This window comes from Ylistrum balloti, unplaced genomic scaffold (genome assembly GCF_031769215.1).
Source record: "Ylistrum balloti isolate Yb309-2 unplaced genomic scaffold, AGI_CSIRO_Ybal_v1 Utg370130, whole genome shotgun sequence".
Taxonomy (NCBI): Eukaryota; Metazoa; Mollusca; class Bivalvia; order Pectinida; family Pectinidae; genus Ylistrum; species Ylistrum balloti.
Window position 1 is genome coordinate 180,073 of NW_026782142.1, and position 22,776 is coordinate 202,848.

The 22,776-nt window shown below is 38.9% G+C and overlaps 1 protein-coding gene across 2 annotated transcripts in view; it reads left to right on the top strand.

Moving 5' to 3' along the window:
- The window catches only part of LOC132550589 (TATA-binding protein-associated factor 172-like), a 55,655-nt gene extending 34,949 nt beyond the window's left edge, over positions 1-20,706 (top strand). The window contains exons 23-40 of one of the 2 annotated variants that reach the window (XM_060214679.1): positions 307-448; positions 6,600-6,709; positions 7,049-7,250; positions 8,100-8,248; positions 8,539-8,691; positions 9,033-9,170; positions 9,478-9,629; positions 10,240-10,317; positions 10,852-10,915; positions 12,154-12,361; positions 12,572-12,702; positions 13,449-13,574; positions 13,931-14,079; positions 14,775-14,933; positions 15,390-15,467; positions 16,347-16,476; positions 17,207-17,298; positions 17,563-20,706. In XM_060214679.1, the coding sequence (XP_060070662.1) occupies positions 307-448; positions 6,600-6,709; positions 7,049-7,250; positions 8,100-8,248; positions 8,539-8,691; positions 9,033-9,170; positions 9,478-9,629; positions 10,240-10,317; positions 10,852-10,915; positions 12,154-12,361; positions 12,572-12,702; positions 13,449-13,574; positions 13,931-14,079; positions 14,775-14,933; positions 15,390-15,467; positions 16,347-16,476; positions 17,207-17,298; positions 17,563-17,836 (2,535 nt within the window). In that variant the 3' untranslated portion in view covers positions 17,837-20,706. The remainder of the gene's footprint in view (positions 1-306; positions 449-6,599; positions 6,710-7,048; positions 7,251-8,099; positions 8,249-8,538; positions 8,692-9,032; positions 9,171-9,477; positions 9,630-10,239; positions 10,318-10,851; positions 10,916-12,153; positions 12,362-12,571; positions 12,703-13,448; positions 13,575-13,930; positions 14,080-14,774; positions 14,934-15,389; positions 15,468-16,346; positions 16,477-17,206; positions 17,299-17,562) is intronic. The other variant, XM_060214680.1, reaches the window with a different exon arrangement.
- The last annotated feature ends 2,070 nt before the right edge of the window (positions 20,707-22,776 follow it).

Consider the following 22,776-nt stretch of genomic DNA (forward strand, 5'->3'; position numbering starts at 1 on the left):
ATAATCTAACTCTTGACTAATTTGACTTAGCATCTGGAGAGTTTTAAGTTAATTTAATGTCTCTGAAATTGACAATGAGAATAGCACAGCAGAGTATGGTACATCATATTTTCATTTTTTTTATACATATATTATAAAGATGTTGGTCAACACAGGCAAAAGTTACAGTAGAATATACAAAATTGCAAGTGTTTATATGTGTATATAATTAGAAAATTATAGTTGTGTCTTAATTATAATTTCTGAAACTGTTAGAATGTAACAAATATATCACAGGAATTCATACCAGGATTTAATTTTTCCAAGGCCCAGCGACAGTTAAATATCCAGAGACGTGGTGCAGACCTGTCCCTCAACATAATCACTCGCCAGTTAGGAGACAAACTACCAAATTCTCTACCCCAGTTCTGGGAAACTGTCTCTCAACCTCTTTCTCGGGTCCCCACAGGTAAGTCATGGAATCAGTTCTCTCAGGGACCCACAGGTAAGTCTAGGTATCAGGTCTCTCAGGGACCCACAGGTAAGTCTGGGTATCAGCTCTCTGAGGGACCCACAGGTAAGTCTGGGTATCAGCTCTTTCAGGAACCCACAGGGACCCACAGGTAAGTCTGGGTATCAGCTCTCTCAGGAACCCACAGGTAAGTCTGGGTATCAGCTCTCTGAGGGACCCACAGGTAAGTCTGGGTATCAGCTCTTTCAGGAACCCACAGGGACCCACAGGTAAGTCTGGGTATCAGCTCTCTCAGGAACCCAAGGTAACTCTGGGTATCAGCTCTCTCAGGGACCCACAGGTAAGTCTTGGCATCAGTTCTCTCAGGAACCAACATGTAAATCTGGGTATCAGCTCTCTCAGGTCCCCACATGTAAGTCTGGGTATCAACTCTCTCTGGGACCCACAGGTAAGTGTTGGTATCAGCTCTCTCAGGAACCCACATGTAAGTCTGGGTATCAGCTCTCTGAGGGACCCACATGTAAGTCGGGGTATCAGCTTTCTCAGGTCCCCACAGGTAAGCCTGTGTATTAGCCCTCTCAGGGACTCACAGGTAAGTCTGGGTATCAGTTCTCTCAGAGACCCACAGGTAAGTCTGGGTATCAGGTCTCTCAGGAACCAACAGGTAAGTCTGGGTACCGGCTCTCTCAGGGACGCACATGTAAGTCTGGGTATCGGCTCTCTAAGGGACCCACATGTAAGTCTGGGTATCAGCTCTCTCTGGGACCCACAGGTAAGTCTGGGTATCAGCTCTCTCAGAGACCCACAGGTAAGTCTGGGTATCAGCTCTCTGAGGGACCCACAGGTAAGTCTGGGTATCAGCTCTCTGAGGGACCCACAGGTAAGTCTTGGTATCAGCTCTCTGAGCGACCCACATGTAAGTCTGGGTATCAGCTCTCTGAGGGACCCACAGGTAAGTCTGGATATCAGCTGTCTGAGGGACCCACAGGTAAGTCTGGGTATCAGCTCTCTCTGGGACCCACAGGTAAGTCTGGGTATCAGCTCTCTCAGAGACCCACAGGTAAGTCTGGGTATCAGCTCTCTCAGGGACCCACAGGTAAGTCTGGGTATCAGTTCTCTGAGGGACCCACATGTAAATCTGGGTATCAGTTATCTCAGGGACCCACATGTAAGTCTGGGTATCAGCTCTCTCAGAGACCCACAGGTAAGTCTGGGTATCAGCTCTCTCAGGTCCCCACAGGTAAGTCTGGGTATCAGTTCTCTCAGGGACCCACAGGTAAGTCTGGGTATCAGTTCTCTCAGTCTGGGTATCAGCTCTCTAAGGGACACAGGAAAGTCTGGGTATCAGTAAGTCTGGGTATCAGCTCTCTCGGAGACCTACAGGTAAGTCTGAGTATCAGCTCTCTGAGGGACCCACATGTAAGTCTGGGTATCAGCTCTCTGAGCGACCCACAGGAAAGTCTGAGTATCAGCTGTCTCAGAGACCCACAGTTAAGTCTGGGTATCAGCTCTCTCGGAGACCTACAGGTAAGTCTGAGTATCAGCTCTCTGAGGGACCCACATGTAAGTCTGGGTATCAGCTCTCTCAGGGACCCACAGGTAAGTCTGGGTATCAGCTCTCTCAGGGACCCACATGTAAGTCTGGGTATCAGCTCTCTCAGGAACCCACATGTAAGTCTGGGTATCAGCTCTCTGAGGGACCCACAGGTAAGTCTGTGTATTAGCCCTCTCGTGGACCCACAGGTAAGTCTGGATATCAGCTCTCTCAGAGACCTACAGGTAAGTCTGGGTATCAGCTCTCTCAGGGACCCACAGGTAAGTCTAGGTATCAGGTCTCTCAGGAACCCACAGGTAAGTCTTGGTATCAGCTCCCTGAGGGACCCACAGGTAAGTCTGGGTATCAGCTCTCTCAGGGACCCAGAAGTAAGTCTGGGTATCAGCTCTCTGAGCGACCCACAGGAAAGTCTGAGTATCAGCTGTCTCAGAGACCCACAGTTAAGTCTGGGTATCAGCTCTCTCGGAGACCTACAGGTAAGTCTGGGTATCAGCTCTCTCAGGGACCCACAGGTAAGTCTAGGTATCAGCTCTCTCAGGGACCCACAGGTAAGTCTGGATATCAGCTCTCTCAGGGACCCACAGGTAAGTCTGTGTATTAGCCCTCTCATGGACCCACAGGTAAGTCTGGGTATCACTTCTCTCCGAGACCCACAGGTAAGTCTGGGTATCAGTTCTCTCAGGTCCCCACAGGTAAATCTGGGTATCAGCTATCTGAGTGACCCACAGGTAAGTCTGGATATCAGCTCTCTGAGGGACCCACAGGTAAGTCTGTGTATCAGCTCTCTCAGAGACCTACAGGTAAGTCTGGGTATCAGCTCTCTCAGGGACCCACAGGTAAGTCTAGGTATCAGGTCTCTCAGGAACCCACAGGTAAGTCTGGATATCAGCTCTTTGAGGGATCCACAGGTAAGTCTGGGTATCAGCTCTCTCAGAGACCCACAGGTAAGTGTTGGTATCAGCTCTCTCGGAGACCTACAGGTAAGTCTGGGAGTCAGTTCTCTCAGGGACCCACAGGTAAGTGTTGGTATCAGCTCTCTCAGAGACCTACAGGTAAGTCTGGGAGTCAGTTCTCTCAGGGACCCACAGGTAAGTGTTGGTATCAGCTCTCTCAGGAACCCACATGTAAGTCTGGGTATCAGCTCTCTGAGGGACCCACATGTAAGTCGGGGTATCAGCTTTCTCAGGTCCCCACAGGTAAGCCTGTGTATTAGCCCTCTAAGGGACTCACAGGTAAGTCTGGGTATCAGTTCTCTCAGAGACCCACAGGTAAGTCTGGGTATCAGGTCTCTCAGGAACCAACAGGTAAGTCTGGGTACCGGCTCTCTCAGGGACCCACATGTAAGTCTGGATATCAGCTCTCTCAGGGACCCACAGGTAAGTCTAGGTATCAGGTCTCTCAGGAACCCACAGGTAAGTCTTGGTATCAGCTTTCTCAGAGACCCACAGGTAAGTCTGGGTATCAGCTCCCTGAGGGACCCACAGGTAAGTCTGGGTATCAGCTCTCTCAGTGACCCAGAGGTAAGTCTGGGTATCAGCTCTCTGAGCGACCCACAGGAAAGTCTGAGTATCAGCTCTCTCAGAGACCCACAGGTAAGTCTGGGTATCAGCTCTCTCAGGTCCCCACAGGTAAGTCTGGGTATCAGTTCTCTCAGGGACCCACAGGTAAGTCTGGGTATCAGTTCTCTCAGGGACCAACATGTAAGTCTGGGTATCAGCTCTCTCAGGGACCCACATGTAAGTCTGGGTATCAGCTCTCTCAGGGACCCACAGGTAAGTCTGGGTATCAGCTCTCTGAGGGACCCACAGGTAAGTCTGGGTATCAGCTCTCTCCGAGACCCACAGGTAAGTCTGAGTATCAGGTCGCTCAGGAACCAACAGGTAAATCTGGGTACCGGCTCTCTCAGGGACCCACAGGTAAGTCGGGGAATCAGTTTTCTCAGGGATCCACAGGTAAGTCTGGGTATCAGTTCTCTCAGGTCCCCACAGGTAAATCTGGGTATCAGCTATCTGAGTGACCCACAGGTAAGTCTGGATATCAGCTCTATGAGGGACCCACAGGTAAGTCTGTGTATCAGCTCTCTCAGAGACCTACAGGTAAGTCTGGGTATCAGCTCTCTCAGGGACCCACAGGTAAGTCTAGGTATCAGGTCTCTCAGGAACCCACAGGTAAGTCTTGGTATCAGCTCTTTGAGGGACCCACAGGTAAGTCTGGGTATCAGCTCTCTCAGGGACCCAGAGGTAAGTCTGGGTATCAGCTCTCTGAGCGACCCACAGGAAAGTCTGAGTATCAGCTGTCTCAGAGACCCACAGTTAAGTCTGGGTATCAGCTCTCTCGGAGACCTACAGGTAAGTCTGAGTATCAGCTCTCTGAGGGACCCACATGTAAGTCTGGGTATCAGCTCTCTCAGGGACCCACAGGTAAGTCTGAGTATCAGCTCTCCGAGGGACCCACATGTAAGTCTGGGTATCAGCTCTCTAAGGAACCCACAGGTATGTCTGGATATCAGCTCTTTGAGGGATCCACAGGTAAGTCTGGGTATCAACTCTCTCGGAGACCTACAGGTAAGTCTGGGAGTCAGTTCTCTCAGGGACCCACAGGTAAGTGTTGGTATCAGCTCTCTCGGAGACCTACAGGTAAGTCTGGGAGTCAGTTCTCTCAGGGACCCACAGGTAAGTGTTGGTATCAGCTCTCTCAGGAACCCACATGTAAGTCTGGGTATCAGCTCTCTGAGGGACCCACATGTAAGTCGGGGTATCAGCTTTCTCAGGTCCCCACAGGTAAGCCTGTGTATTAGCCCTCTCAGGGACTCACAGGTAAGTCTGGGTATCAGTTCTCTCAGAGACCCACAGGTAAATCTGAGTATCAGGTCTCTCAGGATCCAACAGGTAAGTCTGGGTACCGGCTCTCTCAGGGATCCACATGTAAGTCTGGGTATCAGCTCTCTAAGGAACCCACAGGTAAGTCTGGATATCAGCTCTCTGAGTGACCCACAGGTAAGTCTGGGTATCAGCTCTCTCAGGGACCCACAGGTAAGTCTTGGTATCAGCTCTCTCAGGGACCTACAAGTAAGTCTGGGAGTCAGTTCTCTCAGGGTCCCACAGGTAAGTCTTGGTATCAGCTCTCTGAGGGACCCACAGGTAAGTCTGTGTATTAGCCCTCTCATGGACCCACAGGTAAGTCTGGATATCAGTTCTCTCAGAGACCCACAGGTAAGTCTGAGTATCAGGTCTCTCAGGAACCAACAGGTAAGTCTGGGTACCGGCTCTCTCAGGGACCCACAGGTAAGTGTTGGTATCAGCTCTCTCAGGAACCCACAGGTAAGTCTGGGAATCAGTTTTCTCAGGGACCCACAGGTAAGTCTGGGTATCAGTTCTCTCAGGTCCCCACAGGTAAATCTGGGTATCAGCTATCTGAGTGACCCTCTGGATATCAGCTCTCTGAGGGACCCACAGGTAAGTCTGTGTATCAGCTCTCTCAGAGACCTACAGGTAAGTCTGGGTATCAGCTCTCTCAGGGACCCACAGGTAAGTCTAGGTATCAGGTCTCTCAGGAACCCACAGGTAAGTCTTGGTATCAGCTCTTTGAGGGACCCACAGGTAAGTCTGGGTATCAGCTCTCTCAGGGACCCAGAGGTAAGTCTGGGTATCAGCTCTCTGAGCGACCCACAGGAAAGTCTGAGTATCAGCTGTCTCAGAGACCCACAGTTAAGTCTGGGTATCAGCTCTCTCGGAGACCTACAGGTAAGTCTGGGTATCCGCTCTCTCAGGGACCCACAGGTAAGTTTGGGTATCAGTTCTCTCAGGGACCAACATGTAAGTCTGGGTATCAGCTCTTTGAGGGACCCACGGGTAAGTCTGGGTATCAGCTGTCTGAATGACCCACAGGTAAGTTGGGTATCAGCTCTCTCAGGGACCCAGAGGTAAGTCTGGATATCAGCTCTCTCTGAGACCCACATGTAAGTCTGGGTATCAGCTCTCAGCTCCCCACAGGTAAGTCTGGGTATCAGCTCTCGCAGTGACCCACATTTGAGACTTGGTATTAGCTGTGTCAGGTCCCCAGAAGGAAGTCTGGGTATCAAATATCACGGGTTCCCACAGTCTACAGTTCTCTCATGTCTTTGAAGACACATGAGCAATTCTACTGCAAATGATTATAATTTAGCATCAGAGTATTTTCTGTTATATATTTCTTCTTACATGCTAAACTTACGAGAAAAATGACAGTATATGTTGATTTATAAAGTACAGGTGGTAGTTGATATTAAGATGTAGCGATAGGATGGTCAGATGGTGCAGTCATAACACTCCCCATTTATTTGGGGTTTCGACTACTGAAAGGTATGGGGTCATCTGCCTTAACACTTGGGTTTTTCAAAAGAACTTCTGTTTCCTCCCTCTGGGTCAACAAGAGGGATTAATATAAGTTGGAAATACTTGTTTGGTTTGGGGATGAACTATTTTCAGGGTGGTTAATGAGTTGCTGGCAGTGCTTACATTTCCTCTGCAATATACAAGTATGGATTTCAAAAAATTCACAGAGGATTGAAGAGTGGGGTTTATTACATGGGGACTTAATTTATAATTGTTACAGATGTAGATTCTCACTGGGAATTGAAAGAGGATGGAGCTGAGGAGCTTGTCCATAGCCTACAGGTGCTTGAATGTGTGTGTGCTTCCTTGGACCCAACCCTTGTCTCACAGGTGAAAGTGCCAATGTATCAATATGTTAAAAAGTGTCCAAATGTGCCAATGTGTCACAAAGATTTTTCACTGGGTTTGTAAGATAATGTGAAAAGTTAACTCACAAAAAGTATAAATCTTTTTAATCATTAATTATCTTAATTGTCACAAAGAAAAAAATACCTTTGGCTGATGAATAGCTAAATATGAAATGTGCAAGATATTCTCTGTTTATATGTATGTTTGGTTGTTATTTCCAAAAGTTTTGAAAATAAATAGATAAATAAAATAAAGCTAGTATGAGAGTTCCGACATCAGGTTGTTCAAGTCATATTATAGTTTAACTCCTCTCTTTTTCAGATTGTGGAAAAGCTTCCAAATTTACTGACATGTCTTCAATGTTCCTATACAGCTGTGAGGCACATGGCTGCCCGCTGTGTTGGGGCTCTCTCAAGGGTTATGACCTCTGACCTGATGACCTTTTGTGTGGAAAGTGTGATCCCGTTCCTTGGAGCCTCAGACCAGGAATGTCAAAGACAGGGAGCAGTAGAAGCTCTATCACGTATCCTAAGTAAATAAGACAGGGTTTTGGAAAGTGTTTGTTGAAGGCAGGAGAAAGATCAACACGGCTTCCTCAACACATACTGCATAAAATTAAATGTTGGTTGTGCAAGAAACTTGATTCTTTTCATGGCCATACTCTTTGAAAATAAAATCCAACAAATAAAAAGATGAAAGATCCATGTGTATAGTTGTGGTATCCACTAAATTTTTATCCCTCGGATGATGTTTAAGGTTTTTGCCATACAATAAAGTACTCTCAAATATTTCTTGTTATAAAAGTTACCTGATCCTAACCAGAATTCTCTAAATATATAATAACCTTGAGGAAGAATTTAGCATTAGTTTCTATCATTCATGAATTTCTTTCGTGCAAATTGAAATTCCATTTCTGCATTTTTTATTTCTCATGGTTTTTATATAACAATAAGATTATATTTAGCATTTTTAATGAGGTTTGAAAACTGAAGGTGACTTATCACTTGTACCATTGGGATAAAAGGTGATGTTAGTGTTGCTATTTTTAGATATCTATTGTAACAACTGTCTGTGTGATTTATCAAAACTGTCAATTTACCTGTCCAGTTCTCCAATATAGTTTTGTCCAAGGCTTTATTTTCAAGAAAATGAAGTAGCTTACACTCATAATATAGTAAAAAACGAAGTTAAAAAAAATGGTGATGCTCGCTTGACCTTAATTCAAGTACATATCATAAAGGTCAAAGGTCAACTGTTTCATAGCATAGTTTATGTCTGATTGGCCTATTGCCAAAGTAACCAAAGAGGTGTAGGGAGAAAGTGTGTTTTGTCCTGCTTGGACTGGCGAGTTGTATCCTTGACCAGTGTCCAGATGTGATAGAACAGATGGGAGTGGACCTGTTGCCTTACATAGTGCTACTGGTTGTCCCAATCCTAGGTCGTATGAGTGACCAGAATGATGCTGTCCGTCTTCTTTCTACCAATAGCTTTGCTTCCCTGATTCGACTCCTGCCACTGGAAGTAAATATCACATTTTTTACAAACAATAACATTGCTGAAGATTTAGGTGTCACATGGAATACTAGAGGATCTATCATGCCGTATTGTCTGAGATAAATTTTTTTTTTTTCCAAGCTCTTTAGATTCTAGGATTGGCATCAAATAACGTGATGGTTGTTAACATGCTAAAATGTAGTACGAAACTAAGAAAGCTGATGGCTTGCTGATGAAATGTCTTTCTGGATGCACATTTATCATTTATTTTACTAATATAATATGGTATCAGAGTAATTGTGTTTTTCATTCTGAAGGCAAGTATTCCAGACCCACCAGAGATGAATCCAAGATTAGCAGCCCAGAAAGAAATGCAGCGGAAATTTTTAGAACAACTCATGGATTGTTCCAAAGTGGAAAGTTACCAAGTTTCAGTGCCTGTAGATGCAGATCTCCGCAAATACCAACAGGTACAGGGAGAGTACGGTAATCACATCTATCTAGAAATCTAAAAAAGTTTGTCTTCAGTAACTTATTCCTTGAGAACTTTTACTGATATTTGAATCAAGCCAAAGTTACTACAACATCATTAATTTTTGTGGGACATTTATTTTCGTCAATTTTGTAGGCACTCTTAATCCCCAAATTTCTTTGTCCATGAATAGTTAATATAAGCTGATTTACAGAGCGATAATTATTGACAAAAATCAAAGGTCCACGAAATAGTAATTTTTTTGTTAAACCATGAAAATATTTTATTTGACAAAATTCAGAGAAATGTCAGTTTCATTAAGATTTTGAATATTTGAAGGATGGTGTAAACTGGCTGGCGTTCCTGAACAAGTACTCTCTGCATGGCATACTGTGTGATGACATGGGTCTGGGGAAAACACTGCAGTCCATCTGTATTCTGGCTAGTGACCACTACCTTCGTGATCAAAAATACAAGGTCCCTATTATGAAATCCCATGATAACATCACATTCTTTTAATTATATTTTAATAATCTGAAGTTAATTGTTTACCAGGTAGGTAAATATTTCAAATGCGACAATATGTTCTCTATTCTGGACTGGAGTGTTTCTAGACAGAGGAAAACAGCAGTGTAAAATTCCTATAATGTGAAACTCTTTTTGGAAGCAGATGCATGTCACCTTAAGGTAATCTTTAGACTTTAGAGTAGGTTATAACCTTAAACAAGAGTGAATTAGAAGTAGCTATGTTTTGTACAGAGATCACCTGACCTTATATTTACAGAAAAACAAGATTCCAGACTGTGCTCCATTATCTTCAATAGTGATATGTCCTCCAACTCTGATTGGCCACTGGGTTTACGAGGTTCAGAAATTTGTGGACCAGCAGTATCTAAATCCTCTGATGTATGCAGGGCCTCCAAGTGAACGAGTCAGGTTTGTATTAAATAACTATATCACAGTAACAAGTGGTGCCAACTTAAGAGTAGCAGGAACCAAGCTGAGTGTTTCAAACTGGTTCAAGATCAACATTAATGTTGTTATACTAAATTTATTTTATTGTATAAGTCTTCAATTATTGTTCTGCTATCTTTTGTGAAAGGAGGGTTTCTCTAATTCTGATTTTTGTACCAATAAAGATGTTAGGCCTTATTGTTTTCATTATTAGAGGCAATCATTGAGAAATGTAAACGTACTGGATAATTATGTTTTACAAAAACAAGCATTTTCATTGGCTCTTGATATCATGGATAAATCTTGCTCACATAATGCACTAAATCCATGTCAACTTCTATCTGTTCATCATTTCATGGACATGGAAACTTGTGGATTCATAGTACCGTGAATTCAACAAAAATAAAAAAACCCACAAGAAATAATGATTTTGCAGTATGATTCAACTGTAAAATACAGACCCTGTAAAAATTACAAGATAAATGGTTTGATTCTGAATTGTGTTTTACGAATTGTTTTGACTTGCTATATAAATGATGTTTGTAAATGTAAGAATATTGTGTTATATTCTGAATATTCTTCTTAATGACAGGCTTCAGAAGAGGGTGAAGAAACACAATCTGATAGTGGCCTCATATGACGTTGTCCGCAATGATATTGAATTCTTCAGGTATATGATGAGAAAATCATTTATTAGCTTGATATGGAGGCCTTAATTATTTTCCCACTGTTTCCAAAAGAGATAATAATACATGGAGGTGTGCACTCTGCTACCACAACTGGTGTATATCTCATATGATCTCGCCTACCACTGTCAAAGTTTTAAATTCATGAGTAAACCTCATATATTTTATTGTATATGTAAATTGTCAATCTTTACAGACAACCTCAGATGTCGTAATACCTAATTCCAAGTAACACACAAATTTGATACAGCAGCTGTTATACTTATATAGGCAAAATATTTTGAATAAAAAAGTTGTCTTGCTGGGTTTGTTTATGTGTTGTGAAAAATCTTCAAGATGTGCTCATTTCATTTTGTTTTTAATGAATTTGTAGTCAGTTTTAAGTAGTTGTTACTTCATCAATACAAAAAGCCTGATCTGAATCAAGTGTAACACGTGAAGGTAAAAACATTCTTTGTAGTAATTACATGCTTGTACCATCAGGGTTTTTTCAAATTACCTGTTTGACCGCCTTTCAGTACAATCAACTGGAACTACTGTATCCTAGATGAAGGTCACATCATCAAAAATGGAAAAACAAAGGTGAGAAATATTATTTTGTGAAAATATTTTAAAATCCTAGTTCCTTAAATATGAATATTGCAATATACAGTTGAAACTCATTGTTTCAAAATCGCTTGAGTCAAAATTCCGTTTGAGTCGAAATGATTTTCAAGTCTTTTTTACTTTTCTTACTTTTAGTTCAGCTGACTCGAATTTCATTGAGTCCAAATTTTGGTTGAGTCGAAGCAATTTTTCAGTCCCTGGAATTGTAAAGCAAGGCAAAACTCATTCGTTGTCTCGAAATTAAATTATTAATTTTTGTCAAAACATTGACACGTCTTCCGACAAAATTGATCTATACATACACAGTGTAAAAAGTCAACGGTGCATAACACACGGCTAATTACAGCATATGGGTCCATCATAACGACATTTGGTCTTTGGCAATTAATTTCCATTTAATGTCTAATTAAAGGTTGGCTTCTTAATTAGTATCACCATCCTGTAGCAGTGGCTTATCTGTACGTTAAACAAGTAGCACGTTGGCAAAAACATGAAAACATTTAGCTTGGTTGTGTGCATCTTCAGAAAGAATAAAAACGAAACCGTCAAACCAGTAAAAAATTTTTGACGAAATCTTATCCCAACCATATCGAGAGAAACAAATTTTGAGCTTGTTTATTACTATCGTAGCCAAGTTAGTATAAATGTTAGTCTGTAATTATCATCTTACTTTAATATTTGATATGAAACACTATAGCTGGATTTATGATAACCAATTTTAGTCCAGTATGGAAAACTGCAGTCCCTCAATGCATGTATGACAGAAAATCTGCATGTCTCTTTTTCACAGAAAATATATAAAAATAAATCTTTCGTATTATATTCATTAGTTATATGATGATGTTGAGAGTAAAAGATTCATACTCTGTCACAATTCCAGTATAATAGGCTATTTCAGTAAAATATCTACTTTACATCAGGACTCCAAAGTTAATCACTTTTATCCAGGGTTCGGTTTCCTGTTTCCAATTTCTAAGCAGCTAAAAAATATTGAATTCAGTTGGTGTTATCTTTAAAAAAAAAAAGAGTTTTGGGGTGGGATGGATGTTTTTCTGGAGTACAGGTAAGCATAAAAGATCTAAAAAAAAATTGTATGAAAATGTGATTGTATGCCATTGGTTGAAGTTTTGAAGCCTTTATAACTTTGTCACAGGCTGTAAAGCTGCTATGATATAATCTGTCTAGTGCTGACAGAAGATTTTTATTTTTATCAGTTATCAAAGGCTGTGAAGCAGCTTCAGTGTAATCATCGTCTTGTATTAACGGGAACCCCCATCCAAAACAATGTCCTTGACCTGTGGTCACTTTTTGACTTCTTGATGCCTGGCTTTCTCGGGACAGAAAAACAGTTTCAAGGAAGGTACGGCAAGCCTATTCTCCAGAGTCGAGATGCTAAAAGTACCTCCAAGGAGCAAGAGGCAGGTGAGTAGCACCACCTGGTGGTATATCAAGAAGAATTCAAGAAAGCACACAATCTACAAAGACCTATGAAGATGCTATATACTTGTTAAATATTGTTTACTACAGTCCAAACCAGATGAATGGCCTTCACTCCTGATACAAAAATTATATGCCGTCATAGTTTAAAGCATCCATAAAAAGAAGTTCATTATTTTTCCATTTTCATTACAGGAGCTTTAGCGATGGAGTCGCTGCATCGTCAAGTTTTGCCATTCATCCTACGACGATTGAAGGAGGATGTCCTACAGGACCTGCCACCTAAGATCATACAGGACTACTATTGTGACCTTAGTCCTCTACAGGTATGTTATTGGCTGTTGGCCAAGAAATAGGCCCAAGGTCACTTCTTTATGTCACTGACTGGTAGCTAGGAAATAGGGTCAGTGTCACTTCATGTATGTCGCTGGCTGATTGCCAGGAAACAGAGTCAAGGTCATTACAGGTATGGTCAAGGTCACTGCTGTATTCATTGCTCAATAATTCAGTAGCAAAGGCATCTGAACGTCTTTATGATTAGTACTCCACCTCTTGGCCATGGGTTCAAGGTCTATGTGGGACTGTTGTCCAGTACTAGCCCCAGGTAAGACATTTTCTGTGGGAATTCCAGCTTTCTTTCACCACTCAAACCTGCCTCATTGTGAAATAGGATGTAAAGGATATAAACCAGGGTGCTATAATAAAAGCACATTTGCTTTTAATTCAAAATAAGGATGGATTACTACAGGACAAAGATACTGTTTTTGTTGTTTAGTTGACTAAACAGTGAAAGATATGAAGGGCTTACTTTCAGGAATGGATGTTATTTAGTACATTGTGTATTATTTTATGACAATTTTCACCGTTCCTAATGACAGCAATGTTCACCAGTATAAGATCTTGTGTAAATTTCCGTTTCATCCTGTTCAAATTTTCAAAAATTGGAATTTAGTCATAGACATATTGATGGCAAGGTTTACAAATTTTGATGTTTTGAGCAAAACTGTATAAGAAATTATATACATACAATTTTTCAGTATAAACAGCAGTATTGACATTATATTACTACCAGGTTGAGTTGTATGAAGACTTTGCCAAGTCTCAGGCTAAGAAGGGTGTTGAAGATATGGTCACATCACTGAAGTCAGAATCTCCAGAGAAGAAAGTACCTACCAAAGGCAGTACACATGTATTCCAGGTATGTGTTGCCTTATTTGAGAGGATCAGTTCGTGGTTTTGTGATGGGTCAAGGAATACAGTGTTGTCATATAGAGAAAAATCTTTTGTCACCTTGGGTTTTCACAGGAAAAAAGGTTTGATTTGATCAGTGTTGTGCCAAAAAATGTTCAAAATTGTTGATGAATTGTTGCAAAGAATTAATCTAAATGGATATAGATATTGTTATATGTGTATGATATGCATAGAAAGAATTATGTACAACTGCCATTACTGTTTTCTTTTTTTTCTTTTTGGAAAGAAAAAACATATAATCATATGACATGAAAGTCAACAGTCAGCTTGATCTGTCACTGTGTCTGTTCATAAAAACTTCAGGCGTTACAGTATCTGCGTAAAGTGTGTAACCATCCATCTCTTGTGTTGACCCCGGCCCATCCTAAGTACGAACAGATAACATCACAGCTCAAGAAACAGAATACCAACCTCAGGGATATACTGCATGCTCCAAAACTCAATGCTCTCAGGTAAGGGTTTGTTTGAGATTTTCTGATTTTGGATTGAATTTGCTGATTATGATTGTTTGCCATAGTTTAATGCTCCAGTGCCTGAAAACAAATTATTGCTGCTTGAAGTAAAATGGGAAAGCTGTCTTTATGTAAGCTGTCGCTAAAATTAGCAAATATTAATGTAAACAAAAAAAGGTCGAGCCAATGTCGGTTTAGAATGAGATGGTTGATAACTGGGCACTGCACATTGGATGTGGATACCGAAAGATTGCAGGATGATGAAATAAAAAATCAACATTAATCCAGGTAAGTTTCAATCACAACAAACACCAACCATCACCAGTGAATGACTCACTGGTGACACTTGGTGTGTGTTGTCAATGAAATATTAAAGTAAATACTTGAAACTGTCGAGAGAGATGAGGCAGGACTAGGTAGGAAAGCACTGTTTTTTTAAACAATATATATAAACCATACATTATGCTGCTCATTCTTAAAGGCATCTTTACACAATAATCAATAGCTACAATATAACTCTCTCTTTTCATACTTCCCAAAAGTAATCAATGTAGCAAAATATTCCAACTACACATTCAGGTGTAAATGAAGTGTTTTGAAAAAGATTGAGGAGTGAAGGAATGCATTAGCAAGAAATAAAAATTCGAAATTCAATCAATATGTCAGCTGTTTGCTATTTTTTGTTGTCCTTGCAGACAACTCCTAATGGACTGCGGAATTGGTGTTGACCAGTCCATGCATGTACCTGGTCAGCAGCAGGTGACCAGCAATCTTCCTGTGGTCAATCAGCATCGAGTCTTGCTCTTCTGTCAGCTCAAGGGCATGCTGAACATTGTAGAGAAAGACTTGCTGAGGTTTGCTAATGTTTGTCATTGATTAAGTAGATATGTATATCTATATGTCATGTAAGTAAAGGAGTTAGGACTAGGAAACTTTGTCACTGATTTAAATGATATTGCTGTTTTACTTTTACTAGACTAAGTGAAACTCACATTTCAATAACACTTTACTTTCCATTTTTCATATCATTCAGCAAAGTATGTAATAAAAGTGAAATTCACCAAGTTCAAATAAATATTAATATAAGCTTTGTGTTTGTACTTAATTAAAGAAACCACGATTGAAGGTGTTCTCCTGAAATCCAGATCTAAGGTAAAAATGTAAGCAATAAGAAAGATATCCTTTTTTTCTATGTTATTAGATAATAACCATATCTAGACGCTGTGCTGTTGTGCTGTATTTACTTATCTAGCCCTCTCTCCATATAGGTGCTTGTCTGTTAATATTTAACATGGTCATTCAAATTTCAGAACACATATGCCTGGTGTTACATACTTGCGACTTGATGGAAGCATTCCAGCAGGCTCACGGCATAATATTGTCAATAGGTGAGATTTGATATCATCCACATGTACAAATATTTCTGTTATCTTAAATGTCTTAGTAAACTAAATTTTGTAAACAACCTTGTTTTTTATCAAAATTCTGATTGAAATGTATTTAAAGGAAAACCGGAAAAGGTCATTTATCAAGGTAATTCCAATATTTGTAAGATCTATTTATGAAGCACGTGTAAAAAAATAAAGATTTGATGACCTACAGACAGTTAAAACTATTATGATTTGAGTCATAAAAGGAAGATAATATGTTTACAAAATATAAAACTCAAACAAATTTACAGTGAATGGACATCATAAATCAATGATTATTTCATCCCTTTTAGTATTTGGAGATCATATAAATTAATGTTTCTCCTCATGTAGTCATATTTGTTTTAGTACATTTATTATAATAGTGTTTCTGTACATAAATATTCTGTTATTTCATCCCTTTTAGTATTTGGAGATCATATAAATTAATGTTTCTCCTCATGTAGTCATATTTGTTTTAGTACATTTATTATAATAGTGTTTCTGTACATAAATATTCTGTTTGATCATAACATTTCATTGACAGATAATAATATTGCGTTTGAATGCAATGATTTAGTTTTTATGATATCCATTTTCAGCCTTCATACATGTACATACAGAATGGTGTAGACCATGCTCTATTGAGATGTTGTCACCCTAGTCAAATAAATTATGAACATCTGTTTAAAGCAACAGTATATTGGAGTATCTGATATGATAAGTGGAATATTATTGTAAGGCTTGTACCTGTCAAAAAGGAAAGAGATAACAATATAATTTGATACAATTATTTTCATATTTTATGTTGTTGTTGACCAGTGGTTTTGTTGAATGGACATTGATATGTGGTTTCAGATTTAACAATGACCCGTCAATAGACCTGCTCCTGTTGACCACACATGTCGGTGGTCTCGGTCTGAATCTGACCGGAGCTGACACCGTGATATTTGTGGAACATGACTGGAATCCAATGAAGGACCTACAGGTAGTGCTTTTGTAGATAACAGTGATCATCTAGGTGTAAAGTCTGAATACGGACGCAGTTACAAGTCATCTTAATGGTTAAAGAAGATATATTCCCAAAAACACTCACTGGTGGTTAAAGGAATTGTGCTGTACAGTCTGTTTCAGCACTTGGAGAACAAATTTTCTGTACAACAACAATCTTAGCTTCAGAGAAGTGTCTAGATATGAGAATATTTTGATGAATTAAAAGTCCTATGTGGAATGTCCCTTGTTTATGGAAACAAGCAACAATTTTGTGCACTGTTTACCTGATAGATAAGTTTTAGCGTGGAGTATGTATCCACCTTGTACCTATCCTTATAACTTAATGCAGGTATAAAAAAAAAGATTGATGATGGAGGTCAACAACAATTATTTACTTCATAAAACATACTTATTGCACAATAGGTGGTCTGAATGTTGACTCTGGCTAGAAGACGGGATGGGCTTATTACTAGACAATGTGATAGCATTTGTTGGTGGGTGGGCTCATAATCAGACATAGACTTATTGCCAGAGAAAAGTGGGTACTATTGCACTTGGAAAGTACAACATATATTTTATGAAATATAAGTTGATGTAACTTGTTTCACAATTGTTGCAATAACAATACATGATATAATTATAGTTTCCTTCTGTGGTACACTGCCGGTAAAGACTTGGATTGGAATGCTCCAATAAAACGTATTAATTGAAATCTGAATCAACAGGCAATGGACAGAGCGCACAGGATTGGACAGAAGAAAGTTGTAAATGTTTACCGTCTGGTGACCCGTGGAACACTAGAAGAGAAAATCATGGGGTAAGATATGTTTAAAGTATGTTTTTTTTCATGTTCAACCAATGTAACACAGCCTGCACTTTTCTTCTATTTACTACCTGCTTTCTGATCTAAAATTTGAATAGATTTTTGCTTTGTCCTGGAAAATAATCCTCAATGATGATGTGGATAATAAAGAGACCAAATGGTACTGTCCATTTTTACAGGTTTTATATCAAATACATTGTATGATTGTAAATGCAGTTATATCTTTCTGATCATCAACTTTTCTCCATTCAACCACAGGTTACAGAAGTTCAAAATGACTATTGCCAACACTGTGATCAGCCAAGAGAATTCCAGTTTACAAACGATGGGAACAGACCAGTTGTTAGACCTTTTCTCATTGGATGATGAGAAGAAGGGTCAAAGTGCATCAGGCACAAACCAAGCAGAAGCTGGTTCTTCCAAAAAGGAAACGGTTTCCTCTATGCTGGAAAATTTGGGTGACCTTTGGGATGAGGATCAATATGACACAGAGTATGACATGACAAGCTTCCTCAACTCCTTGAGCACATAGGCAGCTCCCACCCCCAGCTTCCCAATACAAACAAGAAAAAATAGAGGACTTTTGTGATCTCAAAAAATTCAGAATAATAGTTTTATTCAGAACACTAATTGTTCATACAAAACATTTAAACATTATAAATCGAAAAGTGTATGTAGGTTTTCAAACCGCTGAAGTGTGAGAGAAATTCTTTGTGAAGGAAAATGTGTTATGAATTAAGAATATTGGCATGTTTGTCTGTTCATTGTACCAACACAGTACTTTGTTTATATATCTGAACCAACTGAAGGAGCATTGGGTAATGTTCACATTGTATTGCTTTCTTCACTTGATGATCACATCTCTTTTTCGGTGCTAAGACCCTTTTGGTTCAGTAAAAGGTTTAAATCCAGAAGAATGATAAGTCTGATACAGGTGTAAGTGGTTTTTAACTTTAATTTGTAAACCAAGTTCTCTTACTTGATATCTGATATGTGAAATCCAGTTTACAGTACAGTATTATAAGAAAAAGGAGACCCATGAAATGTACTGAAATTAAGATGGGCTTTGAAAGTTTTGCAATCTGTGTGTTCCAAAAAAGTGCCAGAATTACAAAAATGCTGGGAAAATGATACTGAAATGTGCTGGAACTTAAATATTTCTAGATAAGAGCTTGAATGAACTGCATAGATAGAAAATTAGAAAGTGCATACATTTCATTACATCCTAAAGGACCCCTTCAACACTTCTTTTGTTTATAAAATTTAAATAGTACAATGGAATTTAATTTATTGATTCTATGTTACTATTTGTTTGAAATCCATGCTGCATAACTGCAAAATACACAATTTATGAAGTGGAAAAGTGAAAATATGGAGCCTTCTTTTATGCCTTTTCCCTTTTTTTTAATCTATTTCTATGAAATTTCAACCTTTTCCAAATCAATGAAATATCATGTAATGAGGAAATCTTAGCAAATTTGTATTTTATTTGTCCCACAATGTCATAACATCATGTTCTACACCTAATTATATTAAGGTGGTCATTGCTCAAGGTTAAAGAGTCAAAGGTCACATTGACCATCTTCTGGAAATTCATTAAACAATGATACTTTATATGCACTAGGGTGAGACATTTGTGTCCTGCAGAAATTTTCTAGGTTTTCATTTTCTGAAAACTTGACTTCGAATAGTGAAAATGCTTGAAATTTATTAGTTGAACCCTGGAATTTTAAATTTATTTCAGTGTCCATTTTATTGATATTCAGACTGAAACCTGCTAATTAAAATGCTAAATTGCCTTTGTCTATCATTTGTTGTTTTACACTTGTTTGTTAAAATTGACTTCTAAATGTTAATTTGATGAATGATTTGCCATTGAGATTATACAGTTACACATCACAATACATGTGTAGCTTTAATGTAATTAGGATTGAAATCATGTGACTTGTTGCCAGGTGTACATGTCTTGGAGCAAGGTGTACATGTCTTGGAGCCAGGTGTACATGTCTTGGAGCCAAATGTAATGTCTTGGAGCCAAATGTACATGTCTTGGAGCCAGGTGTACATGTCTTGGAGCCAAATGTACATGTCTTGGAGCCAGGTGTCTATGTCTTGGAGCCAGGTGTACATGTCTTGGAGCCAGGTTTACATGTCTTGGAGCCAGGTGTACATGTCTTGGAGCCAAATGTACATGTCTTGGAGCCAGGTGTCAATGTCTTGGAGCCAGGTGTACATGTCTTGGAGCCAAATGTACATGTCTTGGAGCCAGGTGTACATGTCTTGGAGCCAGGTGTACATGACTTAATAGCCAAATGTATGCAACATATAGCCAAGTGTATGTGTTTTTAGCTAGATGTATGTGACTTATATTATGATGTATGAGACATATAGCCATGTGTATGTGTTTGTTGCCAGGTGTATGTGTCTTTTAGCCCTGGTGTATGGGACTTATAGCCAAGTGTATGTAGCCAGGTGTATGTGACTTGTAGCCAGATGTATGTGACTTGTAGACAAGTGTATGTGACTTGTAGCCAGATGTATGTGACTTGTAGCCAAGTGTATGTGACTTGTATACAGGTGTATGTGACTTGTAGCCAGATGTAAGTGACTTGTAACCAGAAGTATGTGACTTGTAGCCAGGTGTATGTGACTTGTAGCCAGATGCAAGTGACTTGTAGCCAAGTGTATGTGACTTGTAGCCAAGTGTATGTGACTTGTAGCCAGGTGTATGTGACTTGTAGCCAAGTGTATGTGACTTGTAGCCAGGTGTATGTGACTTGTAGCCAGGTGTATGTGACTTTTTAGCCCAGTGTATGTAACATGTAGCGAAGTGTATGTGACTTGTAGACAGATGTAAGTGACTTGTAGCCAGAAGTATGTGACTTGTAGCCAGGTATATGTGACTTGTAGCCAGATGCAAGTGACCTGTAGCCAGAAGTATGTGTATTGTAGCCAAGTGTATGTGACTTGTAGTCTGAATTAAATCTGATCTGTATGTATTGTAGTACATTGCAGTCCTGTATGTAATGTAGACAGCACATGACTTAGAAATATTTCATCATCATTGAAGTCGTATAATTGTATCATTTTACCTCATAGCACAGTCATCATGAATGGTATTCCAAATAAACAGACTAGTGATAATGTGACTTCCTGGTGTAAAGTGATAATGTCAGATGTTATATGACTTGGCAGTAGAGAGAATAAAACTTAATTGTGTGAGTTTACCTGTTTGTGGTAGGTGCTTGGGGTGAATGTGGGACATATTTGTGATAAATCTGCTGTCTACTCTCTGTATACATTATATAAAAATGTATATACCATTTATATAATTGGCCCTTGCTTCATTACATAAACACTGAAAAGTCCATGCAAATGATAATGCATAACAGGCTTGTGAAACAGATCAAATGATTGTTTGTCAATAAACTTGTTTTTGTTTACCTATTTCTGGCTTTGTATTGTTATTTACCCCAGACTTTAATTACTGATAGATCTATATCTGTGTATATATTTTACTCATCATCGCTGTTAATAATGACAACAGTGTCAGGATAATTATATACATGCATACTTGACAAGTTTCTCTCTAAATTAAACTCATTTCAATATGAATTTCTTTGGAACAGTAAAGCTGACAAATTAGTAAGAAGAGAAGTTGTTAAAAAGGATTACATTGATGGTTTAAAAATGGCTAATGTTAGAGCCTTTATCGATTCCCTTAAGCTAGGATGGATTAGAAGTCTACTTCAAAGTGCAGAGTAATTCTAAAAACACATGTAACCTCAGACCTGATGGCCAATTATGGTACTGAATGCATACAACGCTGTCAAAATAAATGTAAAAACAAGTTTTGGAAGGATGTTTTTAAAGCATATAAAAGTCTACTTTATGCTAATGACAACAGAACAAATAAAAATGAAGTATTCCTGAAAAGCCCTATATGGTTCAACAATCAAATAACTATTGATAAAAAATCAATTTTTATTAAGGACTGCCTAGGAAAGGATGTCATTGTTGTGAATGATCGGATAAAAAATATTAGTTCTGGAACATTCTATTCTTTTCAGGAATTCACTCAAATCTACCATATACAGACTAATTTTCTTCAGTATCATAGTGTTCTCTGTAAAGCATTTTAACCCTGATCCAGATTTTCCTAAAATAAAATTAGAATATCCTTTTATCCCCTTAAACTTGGAACCTTTCTTTAGACAGCCTAAAGGTTCGAAATATTTTTGTTATATTTTAATAAAGAGCAAGGTTATCCCATAAGGTCAGAAAAAAAGGAATGAAGTCTTCGATTTTAGTGATTCTACATGGGACCCAAATTTTTAAGCTACCGTTTCTGATATCGACAAATACAAAGTTCCAATGGTTCCAGTTTAGAATTAATCATCACATTCTTTTCTTTTTAAAACTCTATGCAACTCTGTGATTGAAACTATAACTCACAGTTTATGGGATGCAAAGAGGTTCAAAATCTTCTTAGTAGCTTTGAAGTTCTGTTACGTGCACTTATCCTATTTAACTTTAATAAAGCATCCTACTTATTTGGTTTCTTAACACAAAATTTAAATAGTAAAATTGATACTGAAATATTAATAGTTATCAAATATATATATATAATGCACTCTTTCCATAACTCCCTTAATATCAATGCCTTAGTGAACACAATCATAAAATACTAAAATGTACAAAGATTTATTACAATTAGTAAGGGAGATAACTCTAAGGAAAAGTTTAACAAACTTGTTGCATTATCAGTTATTTGTCCCTACCCACCCACCCACCCCCCCCCCCCCCCCCCCCCCCCCCCCTCTCTCTCTCTCTCTCTCTCTCTCTCTCTCTCTCTCTCTCTCTCTCACACACACACACACACACACACACACACACACACACATAAGCACAACACAAATGTATGTAAATGTTTGTAAACTTGTTTCTATATACCCTATAAGTGATTATAAATTATGAGGGATGTATGTCTACTGATTATGGGTTAAATCATGAATGCAAGGTGATACAGAGCATGTGTAAAACGTACATATACAATCATAATTCTTCTATTATTTTGTTATGCTGGATAAATAACTTAATCCTGTTCAGAAGATGTGAGGTCTGGTACAAAATACACACATGTATTAGTTTTAATCAGTTCTATTGGTGGTTTGTACTGTATGTGTGATACATTGCTAATACAAGTATGTATGTATGATTTTTATTGTATGTATGTATGATGTATATTTATTACTAGTATGTGTGGTTAGTATGGTATGTGTGGTGTATATCTAATACTAGTATGCATGTGGTTTGTTTTGTATGTGTGTGGTGTATACTTAATATTGATGAATGATCTGTTTTGTATGTGAAGAACAGGAGGTCAACAAATTTGCCATCATCTCTATGTAGATGGTGGAGAAGACATAAATATACTGACTTTGCAACACATCAAAGTTTAGTTTAAAAAAA